The sequence below is a fragment of the Sus scrofa genome, chromosome 13, assembly GCF_054392235.1.
Source record: "Sus scrofa isolate SSC_HxYL_T2T_F1_AM1 chromosome 13, Sscrofa_HxYL_maternal_Yorkshire_Landrace_v2.0, whole genome shotgun sequence".
Lineage (NCBI taxonomy): Eukaryota > Metazoa > Chordata > Mammalia > Artiodactyla > Suidae > Sus > Sus scrofa.
The window spans coordinates 48,509,366-48,536,936 of record NC_139395.1 but is presented as its reverse complement, the minus strand read 5'-3'; the positions used below and the strand labels follow the sequence as shown (position 1 = coordinate 48,536,936).

General features: G+C 46.0%; 2 protein-coding genes across 21 annotated transcripts in view; one reads left to right on the top strand and one right to left on the bottom strand.

Moving 5' to 3' along the window:
- DCAF1 (DDB1 and CUL4 associated factor 1) overlaps positions 1-19,776 on the top strand; it is an 87,524-nt gene extending 67,748 nt beyond the window's left edge. For 6 of the 20 annotated variants that reach the window (XR_014823175.1, XR_014823177.1, XR_014823178.1 and 3 more), the window contains 3 exons: positions 194-299; positions 14,121-14,373; positions 18,800-19,776. Coding sequence is in view for 5 of the 20 variants with exons in the window: in XM_084988448.1 (XP_084844574.1) it covers positions 194-295; positions 14,121-14,373; positions 18,800-18,858 (414 nt within the window). In the remaining 15 variants the exon portion in view is untranslated. Of the gene's footprint in view, positions 1-193; positions 300-14,120; positions 14,374-15,904; positions 15,964-18,799 lie in introns of those variants that run through there. The other 14 variants (XR_014823181.1, XM_084988448.1, XM_084988449.1 and 11 more) reach the window with 5 other exon arrangements.
- On the bottom strand, positions 19,706-26,382 carry RBM15B (RNA binding motif protein 15B). Its single transcript, XM_003132238.5, has one exon. It carries the CDS (start codon positions 26,276-26,278, stop codon positions 23,597-23,599), a length of 2,682 nt encoding a protein of 893 aa, XP_003132286.1. The 5' UTR covers positions 26,279-26,382; the 3' UTR covers positions 19,706-23,596.
- Positions 26,383-27,571: the final 1,189 nt, after the last annotated feature.

The following is a 27,571-nucleotide window of genomic DNA, read 5'->3' as shown; positions in this document are numbered from 1 at the left end:
GCCCTTCTCATCCTGTTTTTCTTTTTCTCTGTGTCTTAGGCATAATATTTTTATAGTTCTAGAATTTTGGGTATCACAAGCTTTGATAGTTACAGGGTCAAGATTGCATGAGTGCCAGTCATAGCTGAGGTGTGGGTGTGAGCCTTCTGAAAACTAACTGCTCCTTGTGGACTGACTGGGTTTTCTATTTCAGAACCAAGGCAGCATGGATTCTCTGAACATGGACACGGTGTGCAGGCTTTATGAAGTGGGCAGGCAGCGTCTGGCAGAGGATGAGGATGAAGAGGAAGACCAGGTCAGTGCTCTTTGAAATTTATTTCTGCTGAAAGATGTTTTATAGATTATGCTCTTCTGCTTTTTGCTGTAGGTAGTGTTTTTTGCGTTTTTCGTGGGTTTTTTTTTTTTTTTTTTTTTAATATTTTTGCTGTAGGAGTGTTTGCTATCTATTGGCATATTCTGAAGGCCTGTCATGTGTCTTTGATCACTGAAAGTCAGAAGAAAGCAGATTTTTGTTATTGCAAGATTTTTATCAGTACCTGATGGTCCAGTGAGTTCCATTTATAAATGAATTTGCAGGTCAGCAACCTCTGATTTTGTTTTAGAGATTTCCTTGAACTTAACCCTCAGAGCCAGTGCTCTTGCTTCAGGATAAGCAAGCTGCCATTTACCCAGTGGGGAATCAATGAAAAATAGTGTCAGTGAAAAATAGAAAAGTCACTCTGCTGAGATGGATCATAGAAATGGCTTAATCTTTATAAAGTTCTGGTTTGCATTTTCTCAGTTTTATGGCATAGTCTATTTTCAGAGTAATAGAATGGAGTTTATAGATGAAGAGAAGATACTGATGCTTTTGAGAAATTAAATATTTCTAAACTGTAGGTAGATGATGTATTCCACAGAGTTTTGCCTTTTCCTTTTTCATAGGGGATTTTAATTTATGGTCATGTTATGCTAGGTGCTTATCTGTGTGGTGTGTCAGTTGGTGTCAGTTGATGTCACGTTATGAAGAGTTTCAGCAGATCTTTCCTGTCTACTAGGCTCATATCACATTCTCTTTGCAAGCATACACTCTCTAGGCCTGATTATGTAGACAAATCTGAGAAATATTTATTGCTGAGTAGTATAGAGTTGAAAATGAATGACTAGGTTTTTACTTTCTTGTTGTAGATAATGAAACAGTTAAAGTTTCTTTTTTCTAGATCTTGGGTTCATTTCTACTTTTTCTTCCACGATGGTATTGCTTGGTCTTGGTGCTTTGTCTCCTCTTTAAGGGCACAAATACGCTCTGGGTGAGGGCAGAGGCCACCATAGGATAAGAGGAAGCATAGTTTCTTCTGTTTGTGCTGCCATTGCTCTCTCATCTTCATCCCTCCCTTGTTGGTAAGTCATGCCCATTGGTTAGGGCTAATGGAATAGCATCCTTCTCCAGCAGCTTGTACCTAAGATTTAAAATAATTTTTACGAGCAATCATTTTTTTTTTTTTAGGGCTGCACCCGAAGCATATGGAGGTTCTCAGGCTAAGGGTCCAGTGGGAACTGCAGCTGCTGGCCTTTGCCACAGCCACAGCAACGCAGGATCCAAGCCACATCTGCCACCTACACCACAGCTCATGGCAATGCTGGATCCTTAACTCACTGAGCAAGGCCAGGGATCAAACCTGCGTCCTCATGGATGCTAGTCAGATTTGTTTCCACTAAGCCATAATAGGAACTCCCTTTTTTTACTTTTTAATTGAGGTATAGGTGTGTTGGAGGTATACAGCTGAGTGATTGAGTGATATACATACTCTTTTTCAGATTCTTTTCCATTATGGTTTATTATAAGATATTGAATATAGTTCCCTGTGCTCTACAGTAGGTCTTTGTTGTTGATCTGTTTTACATATAGTAGTGTGTTTCTTTTAATCCCAGACTCCTAATTTATCTCTTCCTCTTCCTTTCCCCTTTGGTAACCGTAATTTTTTTTTCTGTTTTGTGGATAAGTTCATTTGTATCATTTTTTTAGATTCCATATATAAGTGAAATGATATGATATAGGATATTTGTCTTTCTCTGACTTCACTTAGTATGATAATCTAAGTCCATTTATGTTGCTGCAGTTGGCATTATTTCATTTTTCTGGCTGAGTAATATTCCATTTTGTGTACACATACATACACACCTCACATCTTCTTTCTCCATTTATCTGTTGATGGACAGTTAGGTTGCTTCTATTCTTGACTATTGTAAATAGTGCAGCTTTGAATGAACACTGGGGTGCATTTATCTTTTTGAATTAGAGTTTTTATCTTTTCTAGATAATATGCCCAAGAATGGGATTGCTGGATCATATGGTAACTCTGTTTTTACTTTTTAAAGGAACTGCCATACTATTCTCCATACTTGCTGCATCAATTTACATTACCACCAACAGTTTAGGAGAGAGTTCCTTTTCTCCACACCCTCTCCAACATGTATTTGTAGACTTTTTGATGATAGCATTCTGACTGGTATGAAGTATCATCATTGCAGTTGCAATTTGCATTTCTCTGATAATTAGTGATGTTGAGCATCTTTTCATGAGCCTGTTGGCCACCTGTATGTGTTCTTTGGAGAAATGTCTATGTAGGTCTTCTACCTGTTTTTCGATTGGGTTTGTGTTTTTTTTGATAACTGAGCTGTATGAGGTATTCGTGTATTTTGGAAATTAAGCTCTCGTTGGTTGCATCATTTGCAAATATTTTCTCCCATTCTGTAGTTTGTCTTTTAATTTTGTTTATCATTTCGTTTGCTGTGTAAAAGCTTATAAGTTTGATTAGGTCGTATAATGCCTTTCTTTATCTGTGAAGGTCTGAAGGTGCTTTGTCTACAATTAATACAGCTACCCCTGGCTTTTTTTTTTTTTTTTTTGTGTGTGTGTGTCTGTATCTGAAGCATGTGAAAGTTCTTGGGCCTGGGATGGAACCTGTGCCACAGCAGTACCCCAAGCCGCTGCAGTGACAATGCTGGATCCTTAACCCACTGCGCCACCAGAGAACTCCTTGCCCTGGCTTTCTTTTGATTCATGTTAACATAATACAGATTTCTGTGTCCGTTTATTTTTAAATTATATGTGTCTTTGTAGTGAGTTTCTTGTAGACAACATATTGTTGGGTCCTTAACCCATTTTACTACAAGGGAACTCCTGCTTTTTGTCGTTTTAATTGAGTATTTTTACTTGTTTATTAGCATATTAGTTACACTTTTTTTTTTTTTTTAACTTTCTTGAGTGGTTGCACCAGAGGTTGCAATATACATTTGCAAGTAATCCAAGTTCACTTTCAGACAGCACTTACTCTTCATGAGTGGTGCAAGCACCTTATAACAAAATAAGTAGTCCTAAATTCTTTCCTTTTGCCCCTTGTTATATTGCTATCATTCATTCTACTTACATATAAAAGTGTACATAATTGAATACATTGGTATTATTATTTTGAACAAAGATCAGTTAAGAATAAGAATAAGATGTTTATTCTGTCTTCACTTATTCCTTCGCCAGTGATTTTCCTGAATATAGATTAGAGTGGTTTTTTATTTTTCTTTTTATGGTTGTACCTGTGGCATATGGAAATTCCCAGGCTAGGGTTTGAATCAGAGGTGCAGCTGTGGGCTACACCACAGCCACGGAAACACTGGATCCAAGCTGCATCTTGACCAAGGCTGTAGCTTGTGGCAACACCAGATTCTTAACCCACTGATCAAGGCCGGAGATTGAACCTGCATCCTCACAGAGTTAGTTAGACCCCAGAGTTTCTAGCTAACCTTGATTATTTTCTTTCTCTCTGTAGAATTCCTTTTAACATTTCTTGCAAAAAAAGTTTACTGGCAACAAATTCAGTTTCTATTTGTTTGAAAAAGTACTTCTCCTTCACTTTTGAAGGATATTTTCACAGGTATGGAATTATGTAGGTTGGTGGTTTTGGTCTCTAAACATTTCAAATGTTCTACTACATGTCCTCTTGCTTTCATGGTTTTTGAGGAGATACGGGATGTAATTTTTTTGTTTGTTCCTCTATACATAAGGTGTTTTTTTCCCCTCCTGCTTCTTTCAGGATTTTTCCTTTATCTTTGATTTTCTGTAGTTTGAAAATGATTTGATTCAGGAGTTTGCAGGGCATTTACCTGCTCATTGTTCTCAGAGCTTCCTGGATCTATGGTTTGGTATATGACATTAATTTGGAGGGCAATTTTCAGTCATATTGTTTCAAATACTTCTTCTGTTCCTTATTTTCTTTTAGAATTCCCATTATGTGTATGTTATGCCTTTTGTTAACTACAAACTCCCCACTGTTAATTGGATATTCTACTGGGTTTTTTAGTCTTTGTTCTCTTTGTTTTTAGTTTTGATGGTATCTATTGAGATACCTTCATGCTCAGAGATTCTTTCCTTAGCAGTATCCATCCATGAATAAAGCTCATCAAAGGCATTCTTCTTTTCTGGCCATAGTATTTTTGATTGCTGGCATTTCGTTTTGGTTCTTTGTTAGAATTTCCATCTCTCTGCTTCTCTTGTCCATCTTTTCTTGCATGCTGTCTACTTTATCCTTTAGAAAGCCCTTTGCATCTTTTTGTTTTGTTTTGTTTTGTTTTTGCTATTTCTTGGGCCACTCCCGTGGCATATGGAGGTTCCCAGGCTAGGGGTCGAATCGGAGCTGTAGCCCCTGGCCTACGCCGGAGCCACAGCAACGCGGGATCTGAGCCGTGTCTGCAACCTACACCACAGCTCACGGCAACGCCGGATTGTTAACCCACTGAGCAAGGGCAGGGATCGAACCCGCAACCTCATGGTTCCTAGTTGGATTCGTTAACCACTGCGCCACAACGGGAACTTCCCTTCGCATCTTAATCGTAGGTATTTTAAATTCTCGGTCTCTTAATCCCGTCTATCTGATTCTGGTTCTGATGCTTGCTTTTGTCTCTGCATACTGTTTTATTCCCTCTTAGTATGTCTTGTGATTTTTCTTGATAACCAGACACGATGTGCTGGATAAAAGGAACTATTGTAGGTCTTTAGTAATGTGGTAAGATGTGGGGAAAGGGGAAGCATTTTATAGTCCTATAACCAGGTCTCAGTCTTGTAATGAGTCTGTACCTCTGTACTGTGAACTTCACACATGGTTTTCCATTTTTTCCACTCCCTTTTGGTGGTACTGGACGGTTAGAGTGGGCCTGAGTTGGATATTTCCCTTCCCACAGGTCAGTTAGGCTCTGATAAAATCCCAGCAGATAAGGCTCTGGTCAGATAGTTTCTCCTAAGGGCAGTCCTTGTTAAGAAAAACAGTGTGTTTTGCTGTATTTCAAAGTGTTACCTTTCCCCTGCCAGAAGCACAAGGGGGTTTTTCTCCATTATTCATCATGAGAACCAGGGAAAACAAAAGTGTGGGGACCCTGATGACTGGGTCCCCCAGAAGTTTTTTCTCTTAAACTTTCCTCAGAATTGTCTCCAGCCAGTGGTCAGTGAAAGTTCAAGTTTTCCTACCTTGGCACTGATTTCTATGGAGTTTTGTGTTTCAGGGTTTATGCTCTGGCAGGGTTCAGTCCTCTGCATTTGCATGTTGGTCTCTCCAATTTTGGGGGTAGTGGTTTGCTGTCACCTCACCTCTTTGTCAAATCTAAGAGGAGTTAACTGATTTTTTTTGGTTTGTTCAGTGAGTTGTAGCTTCTTAGATGCCTGGAAACCAGCGGTACCATAAGTTTTTAAACTCTATATGTATGATAAAGGACAGTTAGGCTCCTGAGTTTAAGCCACTTTGCCAGATGTAGCTAGGAAATCCCTGTTATAGAAAGGATTTCCTTTAATGATTTCCAGCTGCATGGCCTGTAGGGGCCTCAGTGATTTCCTTAGTTTCATGGATGAGAAGAATCCACATATAAACCTCATGTGAGTTAGGAGATATGGGTAAAAGAGAGAGGTCTTCATATGGATACTTGAGATCTTTGACTTATTTGCGACATGGATCTTCATGTTTTCTCTTTTTCTTTCTTTCTTTTTTCCTTGTCTTTTTTAGGGCTGCACCAGTGGCATATGGAGGTTCCCAGGCTGGGGGTCTAATTGGAGCTACAGCTGCCAGCCTACACCACAGCCACAGCAGGGCGGGATCCAAGCTGCGTCTGCGACCTAAACCACAGTTCAAGGCAATGCTGGATCCTTAACCCACTGAGCAAGGCCAGGGATTGAACCTGCATCCTCATGGATGCTAGTCAGATTCATTTCCACTGAGCCACGATGGGAACTCCTCTTCATGTTTTCTTGAGTGCTGTGCTATTTAACTTGTACATGTTGCTAGTATTTCTTGATACCAGAGTTTGCAAGTGGTATTAGATCCTCCAGACATCGTGTGGTTGCTTTGAGTCAGTTTCTTTTTTTTTCTTTTCTTTTTTTTTTTTTTTTTTTTGCTATTTCTTGGGCCGCTCACACGGCATATGGAGGTTCCCAGGCTAGGGGTCGAATCGGAGCCGTAGCCACCGGCCTACGCCAGAGCCATAGCAACTCGGGATCCGAGCCGCGTCTGCAACCTACACCACAGCTCACGGCAACGCCGGATCGTTAACCCACTGAGCAAGGGCAGGGATCGAACCCGCAACCTCATGGTTCCTAGTCGGATTCGTTAACCACTGTGCCACGATGGGAACTCCCAGTTTCTTAATAAGGTCTGTTCTTTTATTCTTGTGGCCTTTTGTTTCCTTAGACACCACCTTCCCTTCATGCATACTCTTTGCCACTTTAGCTGTCATGATTCAAGATGTAATTTATCTGTGAGTAGATGTAATTTATCTATAGAAGGTGATGTTATACTGTTCATTGGTATATCATAGGGGTATAGGTGGTTGTAGACTGTCCTGTCCTCCATGGGTTTATGCATCACTACCCCTCTTATATTGATCCCTACAAGCTATTAGTTTTGTCTCAAGCTTCAAGTTCGAGCATGTTGAAGCAAAAACTGGGTTTATTTAAACTTACTTATCAACTCCATTATACTTACTCTCCCATATCCTTCCAATTTATAGCACAGTGGGCAACAGTCTTCTCTGGGAACTGTAGCTAGGTCTATTTGATACCAGTGTCTATCTTTAAGGAGGAAGTCAAGAAAAGAAAAGCTAGATATTTTGGATCCTGGAGGGCTATTCTTGGGGTTGGCTTCATTCTTCTTGCTGGTGTGGAATGATGGATGAGAACTGAATCTTGGGTGACTGGCTGTGGAAGCAAGAGACCACCATAAAGGAATACCTTAAGTGTTCCTTTCTTCTGAGCCTACCCACTCCAGGGAGGCTTGGGTCAGGGAAGAGACTGATTTATTCATCTTCTGGGTTTTGTTTAACTTTAGTTTTGAGAGGTTAAGGGATGAAGATACTAGAGAGAGGGGTATGGTGGTTTTTAGGACTTCTGATTGGTGCAGGAAGGAAAAATAGAGGTTGAGCATAGACAGCCAAGGTCGAGAGGGGCAGATTCAGGAGGTCCCTAATGAGTGGCCTGAGGGCTCAGTCTGTGGAAGAACCTGAAAGCTTTCTAGCTGGAAGACGACTGGGTGTCTGTGTAAGTGTGCAATGTGGGTGACTTATCGTTGTTTCTGGATTTCTTAGGATAAAGGCACATTGTACTACGTACTGATATCATTGTCCTTAAGCATCAGCTGGTACATTTCATGTTTGAAGGACATCCATTAAAGAACTGTTTTTAGTCTTAAGCCCTAGACATTTTGATTTTTGAGTTAGGGATGTTTCAGTGGGATAATACTATATCTGTTTAAACTGACTTCATTTGTAACCTTAATTCTGTTGATTCTCATGTCCTCCTAGTATCTTGCAGTAGTGTTTTCCTATATTTACTGGCTCTATCAGATTTCTTCCCTCTATCTCTTCCTGGTAGCCACTTGATTTTTTTGTTTGTTTCACCTGACTTTAAAACTGGATACTTCATTTTCATGTGAATTGTTTGCTATTCAAAGTTTTGTCCTAGTCCAGATATCTGCTCTCAGGTCTTCTCAGATGTCCCAGGTATGACATGGCTCAGGGATGCAGGCACCTGGGGCCAACACCTTTGAATTTGCCTGTTCATCTTAGCAAAATAAACTTAGAGGCCTAAATAGTCAGCTGTGATCTGATAAGGTAGTCCAACATAAAACGCCTGTATAAATGGTTTTCATTGGTTGCTTAAAAAAACTTTGTTGAGATATAATTTACATACCATAAAAATGGTTGTCTTTTACCATTATATTTAAATAAGCTTGGAGATTAACAAGAAGGGGTAAACTGTACCACCGCATTGTTGAATGAAAACATATACAATGTATTTGACAGCTATAAATATTTGATTCCTGAGGCTACTAATCTGCCAGCCTTCAGGCATTTGATGAAAGCAGAGATAAGCCACTCACTTATCAAAGCTCATACTATCCATTGGAATTTGGTATCTGTGTTGTTTTTAAAAATCCAGTCAACTTTAAGGAAAATATAAAACCAAAGATTAGCAAGTGATTATTGTTCCTATTTTGAAGATCCATTATATTTCAACTAATTATAGTTAATCTTAAATTTCTTTAAAAAAACAAAAACAAAAAAACCAAGGGAATAATGCTTTCTTTTCTCCACTCCGTTTTGGAATCTGGGACACACTGTGTGCTGTGCTTCCTGTGTGTTCTCCACTGCCTAGAAGCGGATGGTAAGAGTCTTTACTGATTACACACCTGCTGTAAGCTTGGTCATGATTCCTGAAAAGCCTTTTCTCCCTTCTAAAAATTTAAAATATATGTGAGTTAGATTGTGCTGGTGAGAAGAAAAAAACACAAGCATTTATGATCCTGAAATGAATCTATAGCTTTTGAGGATAGTTAGCACCAGGAACAAGTTTTCAGGAGGAGAAGCAGGAGTTTAAATTTTGCACATATAACATGTTGAAGTGTCAAGACAGTTAGCTTAGGTATTGCATTTTTAAAAAAGCTATCGTAGTTTTTAGAGTAACTGTTTTTAAAGTATGACCAGAGGTTTGGCTTTCTAAGAGACTTATATTTTTGAAGGCAGCACAGGCTGAAAGCTATTTCTCTTGAAAAACAGACATGTATTCAGGAAGAATTTTGAATGGCCTAGAAACTAATTTTAAAAACTCAATTTAAGTCTCAGAGAGGAAGACAGTTTGATGTAGGGGGGAATGTCAGTGGTAATACCTGTGCAGGAATACCTTGGAGATATTGCAGATTCAGTTCCATACTCTATAGAATTTTCTTTTTCTTTCTTTTTAGGGCTGCACCTGCAGTATATGGAGGTTCCCAGGCAAGGGATCCAATTGTCTGTACAGCTGCTGGCCTACACCACAGCCACAGCAACACAGGATCTGAGCCGTGTCTGCAACCTACACCACAGCTCATGGCAACGTCAGAGCCTTAACCCACTGAGCAAAGCCAGGGATCGAACCCACAACCTCATGATTCCTAGTTGGATTCGTTTCTGCTGCGACATGATGGGAACTCCAGACTCTACTGCATTAAAGCGAATATTACAGTATAGTGAGTGAGTCACATGAATTTTTTTGGTTTCCAAGGGCTTTTTATACAAAAGTTGTATTTACACTGTACTGTAGTCCACTAGGTGTGCATTATGGCTAAAAAACAGTATACATACCTTAATTAAAATATACATTATTGCTGAAAATACTAACCATCATCTCCGTCTTCAGTGACTTACAGTAGTAATATCCAAGATCACCAATTATAGATCATCATAACAAATAATAATGGAAAAGTTTGAAATTTGGAGAGTTACAAAATGTGATGTGAGATATGAAGTGAGCAAATGCTGTTTGAAAAATGCTGATAGGCTTGCTCAATGCAAGGTTGCCTCAGACCTTCAATTTGTAAAAAATGCAATATCTGCAAAGTGTAATTTCAATAAAACAAGGTATGCCTGCATTCACCTTTTTGGCTCTGTCATTAGGAATCTTTGCATAGGGTACATTATTACAGAAAAGTAGAACTTTAGAACCAGAAGGTACTTCACAGGTCATCTTGTGCAGTGGTTTTTCATTATGGTGCACTCCACAATTTCTGGGGAACCTTTCTAAAAATCCTCCTGTGGAAGCTTCATTTGTGAAGACTGGTTCTGTCAGCCTGGACTTTGGCTGGGGCTTTGGCCTGTGTATTTTGGAAAACATTCCCAGATGATTCTGATGGTCATACCTGAGTAGGAACCACTGATGAAAATCACCTTATTTAATGAGAAATTGGGATTTAGAGAAGTTGGCATTAATTGGATGTTCAGTAAATAGTCAGTGCTTCTGTTGTAGTTCCGAGACACGGGCAGCATTATGGAGCTCCTGGGTTTTTTGGTCTGGGCAGGGATAAGACCACAGAGAGTTGGAGAGACAGGAGGGAGAATGTAGTACATGAATGCAAGGAAAAGGGAGTACGGGGCACCCCAGAACTGTGGGAGGTGGTAGTTAACTGGGTGTGAGGCTGTAGAAGTGGCAGAAATGGAATGTGCTTGAGATTTCACTTGGTAACTTGGGGAGGTATAGGAAAGGTGTTCAGTCTAGGGGTGCTTGGAGTTCAGTTTTTGTTAATTTTTTGGCTGTGTCCCCTACATGCGAAAGTTTCCCGGCCAGGGATTGAACCCGTGCCACAGCTGTAACCAGAGTCACAGCAGTGACAACACTGAATTCTTAACCTGCTGAGCCATGAGGGAACTCTGGAGTTCAGTTTAGAATTAAGGGATTTTAAGTTTCTGTGGTACAAATGAGTAGAGCAATCTAATGAGAGTTCAGGATTTACGAATTGGAGGAAATATGAAGACATTTTTTTTTAGCTGCATCTGTGGCATGTGGAACTTGGGGGCCAAGGATCAAACCCACGCCACGGCATCGATCTGAGTTGCTGCAGTGACAACACCAGATCCTTAATCTGCTGCACCATGAGGGAAATCCTAGAAATAAATTTGAAGTTGTAAGGACATCTCTGCCTAGGAGATCTTGCAGGTTATTATTAGATAAAGATCAGCAGCCCTGGAGTTCCTGTTGTGGCTCAATGGTGACAAACTTGACTAGTATCTGTTAGGACGAGGGTTTGATCCCTGGCCTCGCTCAGTGGGTTGGGGATCCAGCATTGCTGTGGCTGTGCTGTAGGCCAGCAGCTGTAGTTCTGATTCAGCCCCTAGCCTGGAAACTTCTGTATGCCACCAGTACAGCCCTAAAAAACAAAAGATCAGCCTGGTGTGGAGGCCAGGATTGGTTAGTGTCAGTCATTATAGAAAAGCCCTGTGGTTGGCCATTGAGGGCTTCATGTTCCTTTAGAAAGATTACAATTATTGTAATAGGAAGAACAGACTAATTGACCACTTAGTATATGCTGGGCACTTTCCAAAGAGCTCGTATGCATACTTGCATATACATTTTTTCCCCCTTTAAAGCCTAACAACAACCTCATAAGGCTAAGTAAGTCCCTCCATAGCCAGTCATAGTGTCAGTAGAGTTTGGATATTGTGGAGGCATCCTGGCTCCAGAGCACATACCATTAACTGCTACACTGTAGAGTGCTATAGGCAGAAGCCAGACTGTCAAGTATTAGAGGAAGAGAAGATAGAGTTAGTGGATGAATGAGCAAGTGGCAGCTGAGGACCCAGAGGCCAGGAAGAGAGTTCAGGTCACCTTTTTTTTTAATTAAAAAAAAAAAAATTATGGCCACACCCATGGCATAAGGAAGTTCCTGGGCCAGGAATTGTATCTGAGCCACAGCTGCCACAGCTCTGGCTACGCCTTATCATTTAACCCACTCCATTGGGCCAGGGATCAAACCTGCACCTCTGCAGCGACCTGAGCCACTGCAGTCGGGTTCCTAACCCATTGTGTCATGGCAGGAACTCCCAGGTCACCTTTTTCAGAAGTCTACTGATAGAAGGAGTTGGAAGCCTGTGTAGATTGAGAAGTTGTTAGGTTTGGGGAAGCTGAATCTCTTCAGAGAAGGTGAGAAGCCTAGTGGAGACTATAAACTATAGCAGTACTTCTGCTACAAGATTAAGTAAAGATTGGGTTTGTAAGCTCCTGGAAGAATTTGGAATGGTATCTGTAGTTGAAAGCTTAGACCCTGATTGACCTATTTTCTATGATTGTTCTTGACTTGGGACCTTTTTCTTAGTTCTCCCTGATCAGCTAAGCTTTGATGTTTTTAGAAATGAAGAGTGATCTTCCTTAAATTTGCTTGCCAACAGATGCCTGTTTTGACTCTTAAACCTTTTATATACCCCCTCAAGCATGGGCCTTTAAAGTTATACTATCCTGAAATACTAAAAATGTATGTGCATTGTCCAAGTTCACACAGCATGAGGTTGGCAGAGCCAGGATTATAACCCAGGCTTGTTAGCTCCCAAAGCCTAGGCATTTTATCCTATTCTGTACTCTGAAAACAATGAGTGTGCATATCAATAACTATGTCTTAAATTAACTTCAGAATCAAAAATAAAAAGTTAACACTATCTTCAATTTTAAATGTACTTATTCTGTCTCCTAGAGGCATAAGAAACAAAGTGCTCACTTTCTAATGTACTTGTTTTTAACTGTGGTAATTTATTATGACTCCCTTCTCCTTTCCCAGTTACTTATATGAGCTGATGTGCTTGTAGGGGCCAGAAACTTGTCTGTGTCTCAGTGTGTTGTTATTACCTCCAAGTTTTCTCAGTTCCTTTCCAGTGGCAGTTGCTTAGTAGCCATCCGTGTGGAGGTGGTGTGTGGCAAGGCTGTGGAACAGTGGTCTCAGGTCAATGGGTGTGTATTCACACATTTGTGCAAACTCTAGGAGGGACCGTACACATTCTTGTACAAGCATTAGGATTACTAAGTATTTAAAGGGGTCAAGTTTTTCCCATATAGCTGCCAGAAATTTTCGAAAAGTATTAATCGGTGGGTTGAACAGCATATCAAAGTCTAAATGGCGGTCACAAAATTATCAAAAGTTTGTAAAGCAGAGTTGTTCTGTTGATTGTGAACCTGATTTACATTACAGCTGATGAGCTAGTAGCTGAATAAGCACAGAGTATCTGGTTTTTAAGTGATTGGAATGCATCAGCTTTCAAAAATGTTTTTAAAATATTTTTCTTGCTTATGTAAAGGGCTTAGTCTGTGTTGACTTTTATTAGGCTGCTGTGTTAAATGGATTTTATATTTTATTATTGCAGGAATTAGAATCCTTTTGCTACTGGCAATGCTGACAGTTGATGTTTGAGCAAGAGGATTAGTGACTGAATGTTGGTCACATTTGGGACCACCTGTCATCCTTATCAAAGCAAAGAGGTGTCTTTGTGTCCATTCTTGCTTAAAGGGAAACAATTTGGATCTTACTGCAAAATTGAAGTCTGGCAGATGCCAAAATGTATAATTTGCAAAGCCCAGGGCACCTTGAACCAAGTATATACTTAGTTTTCTGGTAGTCTTCCTGCCTTTGGGAAGTTTTCTTAAGAATGGAAGAATGGACAATTTCTCTAGCATACTGTGTGTGTGCGTGACTTGTAACAGGAAATGTGAGCATCTCTTAGTATTCTATATGGTAAAAGTATTTTGTTGGACATTTAGACCATTGGATGCTGTGGTAACACTGTTAGAAGTTTACACACATCTGTGGTTACAAGAGCAAGGTCAAAAATTTGAAGGGCTTAGGACTTAGCAGCTGTGTTCTTCCTGTTTTCCTAAGCATTGCTTTATTAGAATCCAGGTAGAAGCTTGTTGTTCAAGTGCCTCAACTGACTTCATTAGTTTGGTTGATGCAGGAGGGAAAGAGAGAAGAGCCCCTTTTTAGTTAGGAACATTGAGTATTGATGGCAGAGACCACTGTGAATCAAGTTGTCCATTTCCTTGGATAAGGGCTGCATGGCCAGTAATGACTTCACAGAGTGACTAGTGATACTTGTCTGAGGGGTGCTCAAGTGTCTTGGGGACATGTATGTGCCCATCTCAGCCTTCAATGGCACACCTAGCTGACCCATGAAGTTGGCTAACCTAGTTAGTAGCCTTTACCTACTGACTGTCTCCTCCTTTGTCCTTTGGGAAGGAGGGAGAGACTTCGTATGTGGCCCTCATGGGCTGGATCTCTATGTTAGTTCTAATGGACCTCATGCTCTCTTACTAGGAAGAGGAAGAACAGGAAGAAGAAGATGATGATGAAGATGACGACGACACTGATGACCTAGATGAGCTTGACACTGACCAGTTGCTGGAGGCGGAGTTGGAGGAGGATGACAACAACGAAAACGCAGGGGAGGATGGGGACAATGACTTTTCTCCCTCTGATGAGGAGCTAGCAAACCTGCTAGAGGAGGGAGAGGACGGGGAGGATGAAGACTCCGATGCAGATGAGGAAGTGGAACTGATCCTGGGGGACAGTAAGTCTAGGGCTGACCATGGGGCTAAACCTTGGTACCCAGGGAAAGGTTCCTTCCCTGTGCTAGCCTAGCCCAGAGGACAAGCCACACCAGGGTTCTGACTCCTCGAGGAAAAGCAGTTTCATATTTCTGATCCTGTGCACACTTTCATGACGACTAGATAACCAAGTGGCTGTTATCTCTTTAAAGGAGGTTGGCAGACTTCCATAAGGGCTGGACTATAAGTAATTTTGGCTTTGTGGGCCATATGGTCTCTCTTGCATCTACTCAGCTCTGCTGTTGTAGTGTGTGAGCAGCCAGAGACAAGATATAAATGATGTGGCTGTGTTCAAATACAACTTTATTTACAAAAATAGGTAGTGGGGCTTGGTTTGGCCCATGGGCTGTATGTAGTTTGTTGACCCCAGCTTCAGAGGATTAACCTTCGAATGGAAGGGCAAAGTGTAGTTCTCCGGAGAGGCAGGCTGGCATCGTTGGATGCAGCTGCTCATGGAGGTGCTGTACCTGCTCCTTTCTAAGTTATAAAGAAATAAAAGCCCTTTTGTGGGTTGGAGCCCTTTTGCATTTGCTTTTGCCTAGTCCTTAAAGACCCGGGGACAAATCTTTCTCCTTCTGTTGTGTAAACTCCCCCCCCCCCCTTTTTTTCTTCCTTTTTCTTTTCCTTATTTCAAGTTATGAAGAACAAGTTCCAGTTTTTCTGGTACTTTCCCAGTAGTACAGTTTTTGAAGTCCATCATCCCCTGCTTATACTGATGGATCCTGAGTAAATCAGATAATGGTTCTAAGAGACAGTGAGCTCTGCAGCTGTACTGTGCATGTTTTAAGAGGACATATTGGGCAGCATCACTGTCACACCTGTCACTGTTGACAGACTCATGCTTACTCTGGCCCTGGTTCTTCCTAGTGCTGCCCTGCCTGACTGGGGAGCAATCCCTGTGATATCCAGCCATTTTTCATGTATTTAATAACCTGGCCAGCATTCTCACAGCCGTGGTAGGTATTATGCCTAATAGTGTAGCCAGTGTGGCCATTAAAATTTTAATTAAAAATTCACTTCATTTTCATGTCCACACTTCAAGTGCACTACTACCACATTGAATAGCACAGATATAGAGCATTTACATTGTTACAGAAATGTCTGTTGTGCCTAGGCCCAACAAATGCCAAGCCTCTTCAGAGTAGATGCCTGGTTTTCATAACCACTGGTGTTGGTGGTAGGGAACAGCAGTGGGGTGGGAAGAGGGAGTGTGTTGTGTGGTAGGAGAGGGGAGGGGAGGTGGCGGCAGATATTAAAGCATATGGGGTGAAAGATTCTCCTGTTCCAGTGACATGAAACCATTTTCTTTGGGATAAATCTCATACATGCTTCTAGCCCTCAAGATTGAAGGCAGTTTGGCTTAGGGGAGACTGTCCTTCTTTCGTAAGGCCTCTTGCCACAGTTGTATTTTGAGGAAGCTCTGTGGGGCTGGGAGGGAGTGCCTCATGTCTGCCCATCTGCTGTTTGCCAACTTCCATTTTTTTGTACTTGGAGGTTGAGGTGATTCAGTGAAGGAGGACTGGCCTTGTCCCTGGCCATGGTCAGAGAGCCAGGTAAGAGGGACTGAGGGGCAAGGGACACATGACAATGTTGATGGGAACAGAAGGGAAAGTTTGGAACTCCCGCTGTGGTGCAGTGGGATCAGCAGTGTCTTGAGAGCACTGGGATGCGGGTTCAATCTCCAGCCCAGCACAGTGGGTTAAGGATCTGGCGTTAGCGCAGCCGTGCCCTGGTCTGTGGCTGCAGCTTGGATCTGATCCCTGACCTGGGAGCTCCATATGCCTCAGAGTGTCCCCCTTCCCCCCCAAAAGGGAAAGTTTTACTGAACTTTTTTGTCATCTGTAACATGTGGTGCACAAGTTCTGTTTTCCTCCAATTATAGTAAGGTAGGTTGGGGGGCAGCTGGTACCTCTGACCTAAAAGGATTGCTGATTTTTCCATTTTCAGTTTGAATATAAATTAAATTTGTATTTGGCCTGTAAAATTCCTGCTTCTTTTATTAGTCTTTTGACTCTTTAAGAAATTCCTTCAAGCTTAAGAGGTAATCTGGAAAACCCTCATTCTGTCAGCAATGAGGATGTGCCTTTAACTTCGTTGGGAGTATTTATAAAAATTTGTGAAAAATGCCCTTGTAGCTGACAATTTGAGGACATGTCAGTTTGGGCTCTAGAATTGAGGAGGCGATGTAGAAGTGGCATGTGCAGTGTGTACCCCATTGCTCTGTTTTAGAGACTGATGGTAGCCTGCAACAGAGCAGACAGAGGGAGCACTCTCTATACCCTTGGTTTGCTGATACTTTGCTTCATACTCATCATCGAGAGCATTAGCTCTAACCTTTTGAGGCTTAAGGAGCTCTTTTAAGATATGATGAAAACCATTGTGATGGATAGAAAACCACACCCCCATACCCTCCACATAACCTTGCCATAGACCTTGGATCCCACAGAGACCCAGTGACTGATTTCAGATGCAGAAGCCCAGCCCTAGGAAGAGAAACACCTTCATTCTGAGGTCGTCATGTTTCTCTTTTCTGGTCAGTTCTGCTTCCCACCCGCCACCCTCTAAGCCTGTATGTTGTGGAGCAACAGGTTAAACGTGGCAGGGATTGACTGTAACTTCAACCGCCTTTGCCCTCAGGGCTTTCCAGAGGGAAAGGTGCCAGCCAGGGTCTGGGGTTGGGTATCTTCAACACTTGGAGGATGAGAAAAGGCTAAGGAAGGTAGAGAAAGGAGTCCTGCCACCTGACCACCAGGAGGGGAGTCAGTGCCTGACCCCTGAAGGTTCTCCCCCAAACTCTGTGCCTGACAGTTACTTGCTTAGATTGTGATATCCTCCTCTTACTGCATTTACAGTCCTCTTTAGATGTGATGCCAAGTTGTTAAGCCTTTTAATTCTTAGTAGCTCTACAGCTGATGGCTAGACAGATCTCAAGCAGGTGGGTCTGGCATTGTTGGTTCATAGATCACATGAGCACCAGGGGGATTCTGATTCCCCATCCCCTTCCCTGCAGACACTTCCGCCTGGGATTTTCAGCAAGATAGTGATGAGGCTTAGTTTGTGGTTTGGCTGTGTCAGGTATTAGTTTGATCTCCATCCTGCTTTCCCTTCACTCCTCATCAGTTGTCTGGCCGTACTTGTGCCCTCTTAGACCCAGGAATACTGATTTTTTTCCAACCTTCTCTTTTGCTTACTTTCAGGACTTTGTTTAATCACAGTCACGCTTTTCTTGGTTTTACGTTATCCACTTCAGTTCTCCTCCTAAAAGAGATTGTAGTGAATGAAGGTTTGGAAACTTGCAGTTCTTCCTCAGCTTTCCCCGAGTTGAGTCTCTCCGATATTTGGGAAAGGGCAGATGAGGGATTCTTTGGAACCTGTCAATCCCTTTCCACATGGGGACCCCAGAGCCTGTTGGCATTTGCAGGGCTCCAGCTAAGGATCTGTTGTCCTACTGCCCTGGGGACCTTGTTAAAATTGTTTCACAGCTTCCTGAGCTGTGAATGGTCAAAATGGGCACTAAGACCTGACTTATATCCTCCCTCGGCAAAGACTAGGTACTGTTTCTCCAGTTTTGATCAGCCAGGCATGGTTTATCCACCTCATTTTGAGGGTTCTGTTATCCACTCTTGAGGGATCATTCCAGAGTTGTTCATGTGGTCTTTTCATTGCCTGGAGGGCACATGGTTGAGCAAAGGGCTCCTCGTGCCAGAGGCACCATGCCTGCCACCTTCTGGAGTTGTCATAGCCACTTCCTCCTAGCTGGGAGTTCTCAGGTACTCCTTCTCTGGTTTTGCTGCAAGCTGGCTTGTACCTTTTGGGGACTTTGTTGCCTGTAGATTATATTCAGAAATTGCAGAGGAATGAACCCTAGGCTATCTCTGCCTTTCTGAGAACAAAATGGCTGAGGAGTTTAAGAGAAATTTCATCCTCGCTTGGGTTCAGCCTGCCTTTTTAGCGGTCCTGGGGGTCACGTAGGCCTTTGCCCACCCCGAAGGACTCCAGAGGCCATAGGACTACGTAGGCTCACTCACTGCTCCCAGCAACCCTGACCTTTTGCAGCCACTCAAAGTGCCATGGGCAAAAGCTTCAGAGAGGGCTTGCCTGGTTCCTTTTGGGCCATTCAGGTAGGAGGAAGACCCTCTAGGAAGCAGACGGCCCTGCTTCCAGGCCCTTTAAAAGGTAAGCCAGCAAGAGGTCCCAGAGGTAACCACCACTGCCAAAACAGTATATTCTCCAGAGCCAGCTCCAAGAAGTTAATTGATGTGTTTTCTTATTTCTGGAGACTGCTAATTACCCTTGCTCACACATAAATGTATGTGCATGCAGGTGCTTTCTTCCTGAAAGCTTCTAAGCCTAGTGCATAACCTAGTCTCTCCTTTTCTTACCTTTCAGCTGACACCTCTGACAACTCTGATCTGGAAGATGACATCATCTTATCTCTAAACGAGTGAGGAGCCACATGGAAGAGATTCTTAGCAGGCGAGAAAATAAGTCAAATGAATTCAGAACATCTTCCCTTCCCTTTCTCCCAGGGCTCTTATAAGGAACTGCATGCCCTGCTTTCAGAGGATTATGGCTTAGAGAGTCTCACTGGAATCTGAAGGTCCTTCTAAAAACAATAACAACCACAAAAAAAAAAGACAACAGGGGTTAGGCCCTATTCTGCTTCCCCTTTCTCCTAGGATGGACATATCTTTCCTCAAGGGAAAAAAACAAAACAAAACATGTCTCTGGGGTTATTTCACAATATATTTTCTTTGTATAATGTTCTTTACTTAAAGAACAAGAAATAGTTTTTTATAAAACTTAAAAAGAAAAAAAAAAGGCATTTATAACTGAGGGTATGAACTTATATCCACCAGGTCTCTTGTCCCGGCACTTCATTTTCTATGGAAGAAAATGATGTCTAAAGAACAATATAGAGGCATTTTTACATACGTATTTAAATGAAAAGGAAAATCGTGGTTTCTTAAATTGATAAGGATTAAGAATATTTTATTATAAATATAATATATGATTTTTTAACCCATTTTGTTGCCTCATATGCTGTCAAGTTAATTTGTTTTCCTTCATGCCAGAGGTGGGGGGAGGAAGACACTGCTTGTTTGCTGAGTAAATGCCTAGGTTCACCCACCTTCATGGTTTGGGGGCAGCAAGGTCATTGTGGATATTGGTTTTGTGGAGTTGAGGGAACTTAGGATATAAGTTCACTCCCTCTATTTTTCTTTGTGATTCAGTTTTTCAAAAATCTGTTTTTCTTCCCTTTCTCCCCAATGTGGAAATTACAAATCAAAGGCCTTTTTCTTTAATGTAAAGTGTATTTATTTAAAAAAAATACAAAATAAACTACAAGTCTGTCTTCGTTTGTTTATGGCCTTTCCCTGTTCTTTTTTTTTTACCAAAGTAGGGTCTGTCCCTTTCCTTTCAGCTCTAGCCAGGCAACAAAGAAGACGCCTTCCAAGAGAGGCAGTCCAGGATGGGAGAAGAACACCGTCTGCCCAAATAAAGCACTCTGAGGCGAAAAGCAGCTTAGGCACAGTGTCCAGCCCTGGACTGCCTCCTGCCCCCAGAGGACTGGGCAGGGGGCGGAGGGGTCACTCAGGGCACTGTCCACTGGCCACACCTCTCTTTCCTAGGTTCTGAAGCAAGAAGGCAGCTCCAGAGTAGAGATTTGGTGGAGCTGGAGAGTTAGGGGTCCTGGGACGTTTTGGAGTAGTGAGCTGGCAAAGCTAAGGAGTGAAAGCATTTTGGCCATCCCCATAGTTGGGTGACTCTCGTGACCTTTTTTAAGGGAGTACAACAGTAGACCCAGGCAGTTCTTCAGTTTTGGTGGTTTAGGGGCATCTGGAGCTTGGTCAGGCTGGGTTTGCAGGTCTTTCACAGGCCTCTAAAACTGGCCTGTGATTAAACTGTGCTACCAACAGGAAAAGTACCGGGTGCTCTTACCTTTTCACTCACCCCGCCCCACTCCGCCCCCTTCTAGGAGACCCTAGGCTCTCTCTTCCTTTGGGTTCACAGGGTTTCTATCCTAGAGTTATTTATAGCTTAAGAGACTTTTCCCCCTTTACTGAGAAAAGTGGACAAATGTGAAGTAAACAAGCAAGACAAGACAGCTAAAACTCACCAGGGGCCGGTAAAGCCCTGCTGGGCTTCGGAGCACCATACAGGTCATCACACACATGAAGTAGGCCCGTGTCACACAGGCACCTCTTGGTCCTCTAGAGAGCAGAGGTCTCAGCTCTTACATTGCTTCATGCCTCAGCTTAAACACGTTGCTAACACCTAACCCGTGGAATATCTGACTGCTGATACACTAGAAGAAAACAGGTTAAAGTCAAGCAGTACTAAAAGCATTGTATTCTAATTATTAACTCAAGCAAGCCACTGTCTCCCTGAACTCTGCCAGCTGCTCCTGGGAGCACTGCAGGTCTCTCAGGTGGAGATGGGGACCTCTAATAGGAAGCAGAATCCTGGTTGACTTGACAACACACCCTTAGGGAAGTGCCCGAAGAGGTTACGGAAACATCAGCCCTTTCTTACTCTGCCAGGGCTCAGAATCTGAGTCACTGAGGAAGAAACATGTAGAACAGTAGCAAACCACCAGTGGGACAAATTTTGCCTTTAAGCCACATCTCAGCTAGGACCTGAACCCCCGGAGGCGGCACTGGATGCCTGCAGCCACATCATTCTCTCTCGGGGGCAGCAGCACCATCACCCAGCCAGGGCCTTGACCACGTGACCTACCCTTGCTGGTGCTGGCCAAGGCCGTTCTGAGAGACTGTTACAGAATCTGCTGTGTCTTAAGAGCAGAAGAAAGGAGTTGAGAAGAGGGTCCAGGGAAGAGGAGGATGGTCAGACAGCGGGGTGTGGTTCTTCGCCAAAACAGTCATTCATTCTGGGGCTGGAGAGCACCTATCCCTGAAGAACGGTGAATAAAGCAAGGGTTTAAGTGTCTTCTCCAACCAGGTTACCCAGCAGGTTTCTGTCTAGACAGGCTGGGAGGCATAGTACTCTGGGGCCCAAGCACCCACTCTATAAAGGAAGAGCCCAGAAAAGTTTGGGGCTTAAACAGAGCTTGGCAGCTCTGGCCAGTGACCCAGACATTTGGTAGTGTGCCTTCACCTCTGCCTCATCTGCTCTACACAAGATGAGGCCCACTCCTGCTTCTGGTGGTGCCAATGCCTGGAATGGTGCAGCTGCGGCCTGTGCCCTGCACTGCTTTGCTCAGATACCTGGCAGTGGTGACCAAAGCTCAAGTACAAACAGACAAGCACATCTAACACTTCCCTGTGTTAAATGTTCTGTTAGGAACATGCTTGTTCTCTCATGAGCATCAGCTGAAGCCCAAGGAGTACTTCCCAGGCCCCTTCCTTTTCCTGCTTCAATTATTAAGGTCTGGAAAAGTCACCTCTTTCATTGTCCTGTGGAAAGGTACATATCCTCCATGAATGCACACTGAGGCCCTGCCTCTACCTTACAAACTCTCAAAACATCCCAGCTGTCACCCGTGCTGCCTCGTGCCAGCCAGGGTGGTGGACCAGACCCAGAGAGGACGGCAGGACCAACAGAACCCAGAGCTCCTGGTCACTTGGGACTCATTTCCTTTACTGGAGCTCCTGCTCTCCTTCAACCTTGACTGTGAACAAGTTGGAACATCTTTTGGAACATCTCAACTGCCACAAACATTCTGGAAAATGGTGTTTGAGCTATGTTCTCTTGTGACAATTGTTGTGTGACTGATTTCCCTCTCTGGTCCCTGACACTGCTGGCTTTATCGGCCAATGCTGGTCATACCCTCAGCAGAGACAAGTGGCCAAAGAACGTGAGACTTCTCTGAAACCATTTCTCCCTCCCAGCTTGAGGATGCCTCCACATTCCTCCCCAGCTCAGCCTGAATGGCTTTGAGCTCTGGCACTGCCCAACACCTCGGCAACTGTGACACTTCCCCACAGAAGCACCTATCTTCCAGGGGTCCCCACCTCCTCAGTATCAGGGCAAGAGGCCAAGGCATGCGTTCCCACCTTGAACCTGGCAAAGTTACGACAGTTAACAAGAGCATCTTCCTATAGCCCACAGGACTCCCTCAAAAACTCTTCAGGCCAGCAATTCAGTGTTCTCACAAAGCTCCAGTGACTGCGCAGAAGCCCAGTCCATTGACACATCAGCCCCAAACAGCTGAAGGAAAAACCAGAATTCACAAACACCAGGAAAAGTTCAAGAATTAACCCATGAAAGCTGCCGCCTATTCTCCATTCCAGCAAGTGGCTTCCAATGTGCCTGGGAGTCCGAGGCAGCTGTCTCCAATTGGGTATCCCCGGGCTGCTGCATTAAGGCTAGAAGGGAGGCTGAACAAGAGAAGGAGGTGGCGCAGATCCATGGCACCCAAGACCCCTTGGCATTAATATTGCACTGCTCCTCCCATGACAAGACCACGCAACTGCTAAAGACTACCTGCTTTCAAAAAGGCCTAAAGATGGGTGCTTTGTAGCTACAGCTCAAACTGATGGATACACACACATTGTTTAGGACAGGGAAACAAAAGCTAAAAACTACCACAGCCGCAGGCTACCCTTCAGACTCAAACCCTTCCCGTGCATGAGCTCTGCGCTGGTCGGCATGGACTGGGTACAAAATGAAACCCATCTGCTCTCAGCCAAGATAAAAAACAAATGCAGATGTAGTCCAGCGCCCAAAGAGCTGAGGAGCTGAGAGCCACCAATGCAGGAGGACTGAGATACACCATTGGTGCAAAGATGATGAAGGGCCTTTGTGTGCATGGAGCAGGGAAGTTTTCCATTCTTTGGGGGGAAAAACAAAACAAAACAAAACAAAACCCTGTGATTAAACCAGGATTCTGAGCAGAATTAAAAATCCATCCTCTGACAAAGTATTTACTGACAACTTTCCATACAGTTAGTCAAAAAATAATACAGAACACAGCAGACAGTATTTCATACACTAGAAACCAACATGACAGGAGTCCCTTCTCATCACTGTAAAAAAAGGAAAAAACCCCCAAACCTAAGAACTTAGTTCTGGCGGAGGACAGGACTTTGGTCCCCTACCAAACCAACTGAAATAACCCAGCAGAGAATTCAAACCAAGGGGTAAGATGGGAAAAAGGGAGGGGGATCAGATTTTAAAATAACTGCTTTTGTGACACAAATGAGTGGAAAAGACAGGTTTGGGCTAGGCTGTGTCTCTTACTATAACTATCACCATGTGTTCTTCTTCTAGCTTGCCCAATGTCCTCAGTGCTGACTGGAGGTACTGCTGTGAAAAGTCGCAAGGCGGGAAGGCATAGAGCATGCCTGTGCTGTCTCTGCCTTTGGACCCACCTACTGGCAGGCTGATCACCCCTGCAGCCTGCTTCTGTTTCAAGTAGGAGACCAGGTTCCTGAGAAGCCGCCTCTGTAGGCCTGGCTCCACTGTGGGCATCCCCTCAGTGCCAGGCCCACTGGGGGTCGCCTGGGTGGCTAGGAGCACTGCGTAGCCATTGGGGCTCCCCTGCTTGATGCGTCGTGTGACCTCATCGAGCTTGGGCTGGTCCAGTCGAAGGCGCTGGGCAATCTTCAGCTGGGTCAGCTTACTCCCAGAAGTGTGGTCTTTGAGGAGACCGCTGATAACCCCCTGGTCCCCCTCTAGGATGTGCATAGATGTCGGGAAGCAGCTGTTTTTCAACACTAGAAGCCCATTCCAACCCAGCTGCAGTGTCTGGGCATACTCTGAAAGATTCTTGAGCTTTTTGGTCTCATGTTTTGGCTCTTCCAGAGGCTTGGTTTCAGCCTCAGTGGTCCGATGATTGCGCTCGCTCTCTCGTGTCTTCTTCCCGTGGGAAGAGTCTGGAGCCTCATGGTGGTGGTGGTGGCTCCGCTCCTCAGCCCCATGTCTGCTGTTGCTGAGGGAGTTGCCGCTCAATTCCTTGGTCCCTTCACTGGAGTGATTTTCCTTGCGGCTGCGCTCAGGGGTACGGTCAGAGCCTCGGTCAGCCTGCTGCCCACCACCCTTGGTCCTGCTCCGTTCCTCATAAGGGGAGTGGGTGGTCCTCCCTCGATCACTGGAAAGGCTTCTCCGTTTCCGCCTCTCCTCCCAGGGCTTGGGCAGGCCCCGGTCACCATCTCCTCCCCAGCGTTCGCCACTCCGGCTGCGCACTGAGCGGCTGTACCCTTCCAGGCTGTTCCGGCGGTCAGAACTTTTACTGGGGCTGGTCCAGTCCCCTTCCAAGAAGGTCCGGTCTCGGTCCGAGTACAGGAGGTGTGGGGGGGTCCTATCCCGCACCCGCAGGTCGGCATCCAGGTTTCGATGACGGGTATATCCATCAGGGAGAAGTTCGTAATGCACAGGGAGGGGTGAGGGCTGGTACTGCTGGGGATACCGAGTCTCCTCTGCTTTGGCAAAATCCACCCGCAGCCTGCGGTCTGGACCACCCAAGGGAAAGCCCCTCATTTTAGCACAGGCGGCCTGCGCTGCGTCCAAGCTCTCGTACTGGATGTAAGCAAAGCTATCTCCTTTGACGTGATCAATGGTCCGTATGCTCCCAAAGCGGTCAAACTCCCGGGCCAGAGCCGCCAGTGAGGTGTTGGGTCCCAGGCCACCCACCCAGAGGCGAGTAGTGGGGTTCGCCTTGCCGTAGCCTATCTTAATGGGGTTGCGGCCGATCACCCGACCTGACATGGCCACCTTAGCTCTATGGGCCATATCCAGGTTCTGGAACTTGAGAAAGGCATACGCACCGCCCTGACCACGGGCGGGTCTCTTGATGACCACCTCCTCAATGATGCCATACTTTTCGAAAGCCCGTCTCAGCTCCACCTCTGACACGCTGTGGTCCAGGTTACCGATGAAGAGGTTTCGCGTGGCCCGCTGGTCGTCCTCAGGCATCAGGTCCTCCTCGCACACGGCCGGGTAGCCGTAGGGGCGTCCGCGGTCGTCATACAACCCGTAGTAGTCCAGGGCCCGCTCCCGGGATAGTCCTACGGCGGCGGCGGCGGCAGCATCCAGGGCAAAGGCTGCGGCGGCGTGGCGGGCGCGGGGCTCTCGCAGTGGCGGGGCAGCAACCGGTGACAGCGAACGCTGCTTGTACTGGTAGCCGCCGTGCAGCGGGAGGTAGCCGAGTGGATCGGCCGGCGCGGGCGGCCCCGGGGGCGGTGTGGAGGCGGCGGCGCTACTGCTGCTGCTTCTTCGGCTGCTCCCGCCGCCGCCGCCGCCGCCGCGCAGGTACACGGGTTCCACCTTGAGCGGACGGTCGTAGAGCAGCAGCTGGCGGGCCAGGGCGTGCTGTCGGGCCTCGCGTGCGTCCTGTGGGTGCCGGAAGTTCACGTAGGCCACGCGGCCCAGCTCAGGCGTGTGCGACAAGCGCAGGCTGATCTCGCCGAAGCGCTTGAACTGGTGGAAGAGCCGGTCCTCGAGATGCTCGGCGGGCAGCGCGGGACTCAAGCTGCTGATGAGCAGCGTCTTATACTCGGGTGCGGCCGCGGAAGAGCCGGGACCCGCGGGCTCGGACCCGGGCGGCGGGGGAGGTGGCGGCAGCGGAGACGCGCGGGGCGAAGCGCCTGAAGCGCCCGGATCCCCCGAGGCCTTGCCGCCGCGTCCCCCGCCGCCGGCGCCCGAACCCGAGGCGCGGCCGCTGCTCGCACGATGATTCGCGTCCCCGGCGCCGCGGCCGTCGCGATGCCCACCCCCGCCGCCCCCGCTACCGCGGGGTTTCTCGCGGGCCCGCGTTGGAACGGGGTGCTTGGTGCCGCCCGAGGCCTTGTGCGCCGCCCGCCGCCCGCCCGCCTCTGCCTCCCGTTCGCGCTCCCGCGGTCGCTTGGCCGATGATGACGAGCCGCGCCCGCCTGGGCTCGAGTCTCGCTCGCTCTGCCTCTTCATGGCGCCGGCGCGGCGGGCGGGCGGGCGGCCCGCGGGCCTCTCACAGCGGCGGCGGCGGCGGCGGCGGCCGAGGAGGCAGCGCCCCCGGCGCCGCCATCTTGGACAAAAGGACTCGGCGCGGCGGTGGCGGCGGGGCGGGGCGGGAGCGGCGCCCAGGGGCCGGGTGTCGCGTTATCTGGCTGCGCCGCCCGCACCACGTGACTCTGAGGCGGGCGGGGCAAGAGCTGCGCCGGGTGTGCGTCATTGGGATGCGCCGCCCCGTGCCACGTGATCCCCGTTGCAAGCCAGCGAGCTTGTCTAGGCAGTGAGCTCTGGCGCCACCGCGTGGCCGGAGTTCTATGGAAATCATAGTCGTGTCGAGAGCACTGCTGCACCTAGGCCTCTGGCTCCGGGCTGGGCGGCCAGGGTAGCCGGATGGAAGCGGGAGTAGCGGCCTCTTTACGTGATATTCCCAATTCCAAGACTAGGTTTGCGTGACTCCCATACCTCGCCCGAGTCTCCTGACCGTCGTCCGGGATGGACAACCCTGAGGACCAAAGCATGCCGCCCCCTAGGACCCACGCCCCATATCTTGAGCATCCCCTGCGTTCAGGCACACCTACAGCAGGCCTCTGAAAGGCCATATGAGGAGCATGGCCACGCATGCAGAAGCCCTAGGCACGGAAAGCTGAGACATGCCGGCGGTTTCCCGAGTGGCACCAGGCTCCTTGGTGCCATGGGGCCCCACCCTCTGCCCTGAGCTTTCGAGCAGAAAGAGAGCTGTAAGGGCAGGGCCACGGAAACAATGGCGGAGAATAAACCCAGGGCTTACCCAGCTTGCCATGCTTACCTTTCACTGGCCAGCGTCCTCCTATCCACTTCCAAGATGGCGAGATGACTGGGAATATGTTCCCGAGGAGAGGGGAGGGAGAATCCTGCTCAGCATCCAAGCCCCTTGGGGAAGCGTTCATTCTGCAGGGTTGCTGGAGGGTTCGCAGAACCTGACCCAACTTCAGCCACAGAAACTATGGAGTGAGCAAAACGCACCACGGTTCTTCCCTCCTCCCACAGAGAAAGCAACTCCCGGAGCAACTGAGGCAGGTCCAAGAGTTAATGTTTCCGAAGAAACACCTGTAACATTTCTGAAATCTGCTTCCAGGAGTTAACCCCTTCCTAGACAGAGACACTTGTAGCTCAGCCCGAGGGTAGCAGTTAATTGGCCTGTTTTCCGTTTGGTGTGGTCTGGAGGATATGGAACACAGACCTAGGGTGCTGAGACAGCTCCACCTCGTAGGAGTTCTGGCTCCAGCCATG

Bases quoted from the DNA above. Each gene is read 5' to 3' on its own strand.
- RBM15B (XM_003132238.5), bottom strand. From the start codon at position 26,278: ATGAAGAGGCAGAGCGAGCGAGACTCGAGCCCAGGCGGGCGCGGCTCG.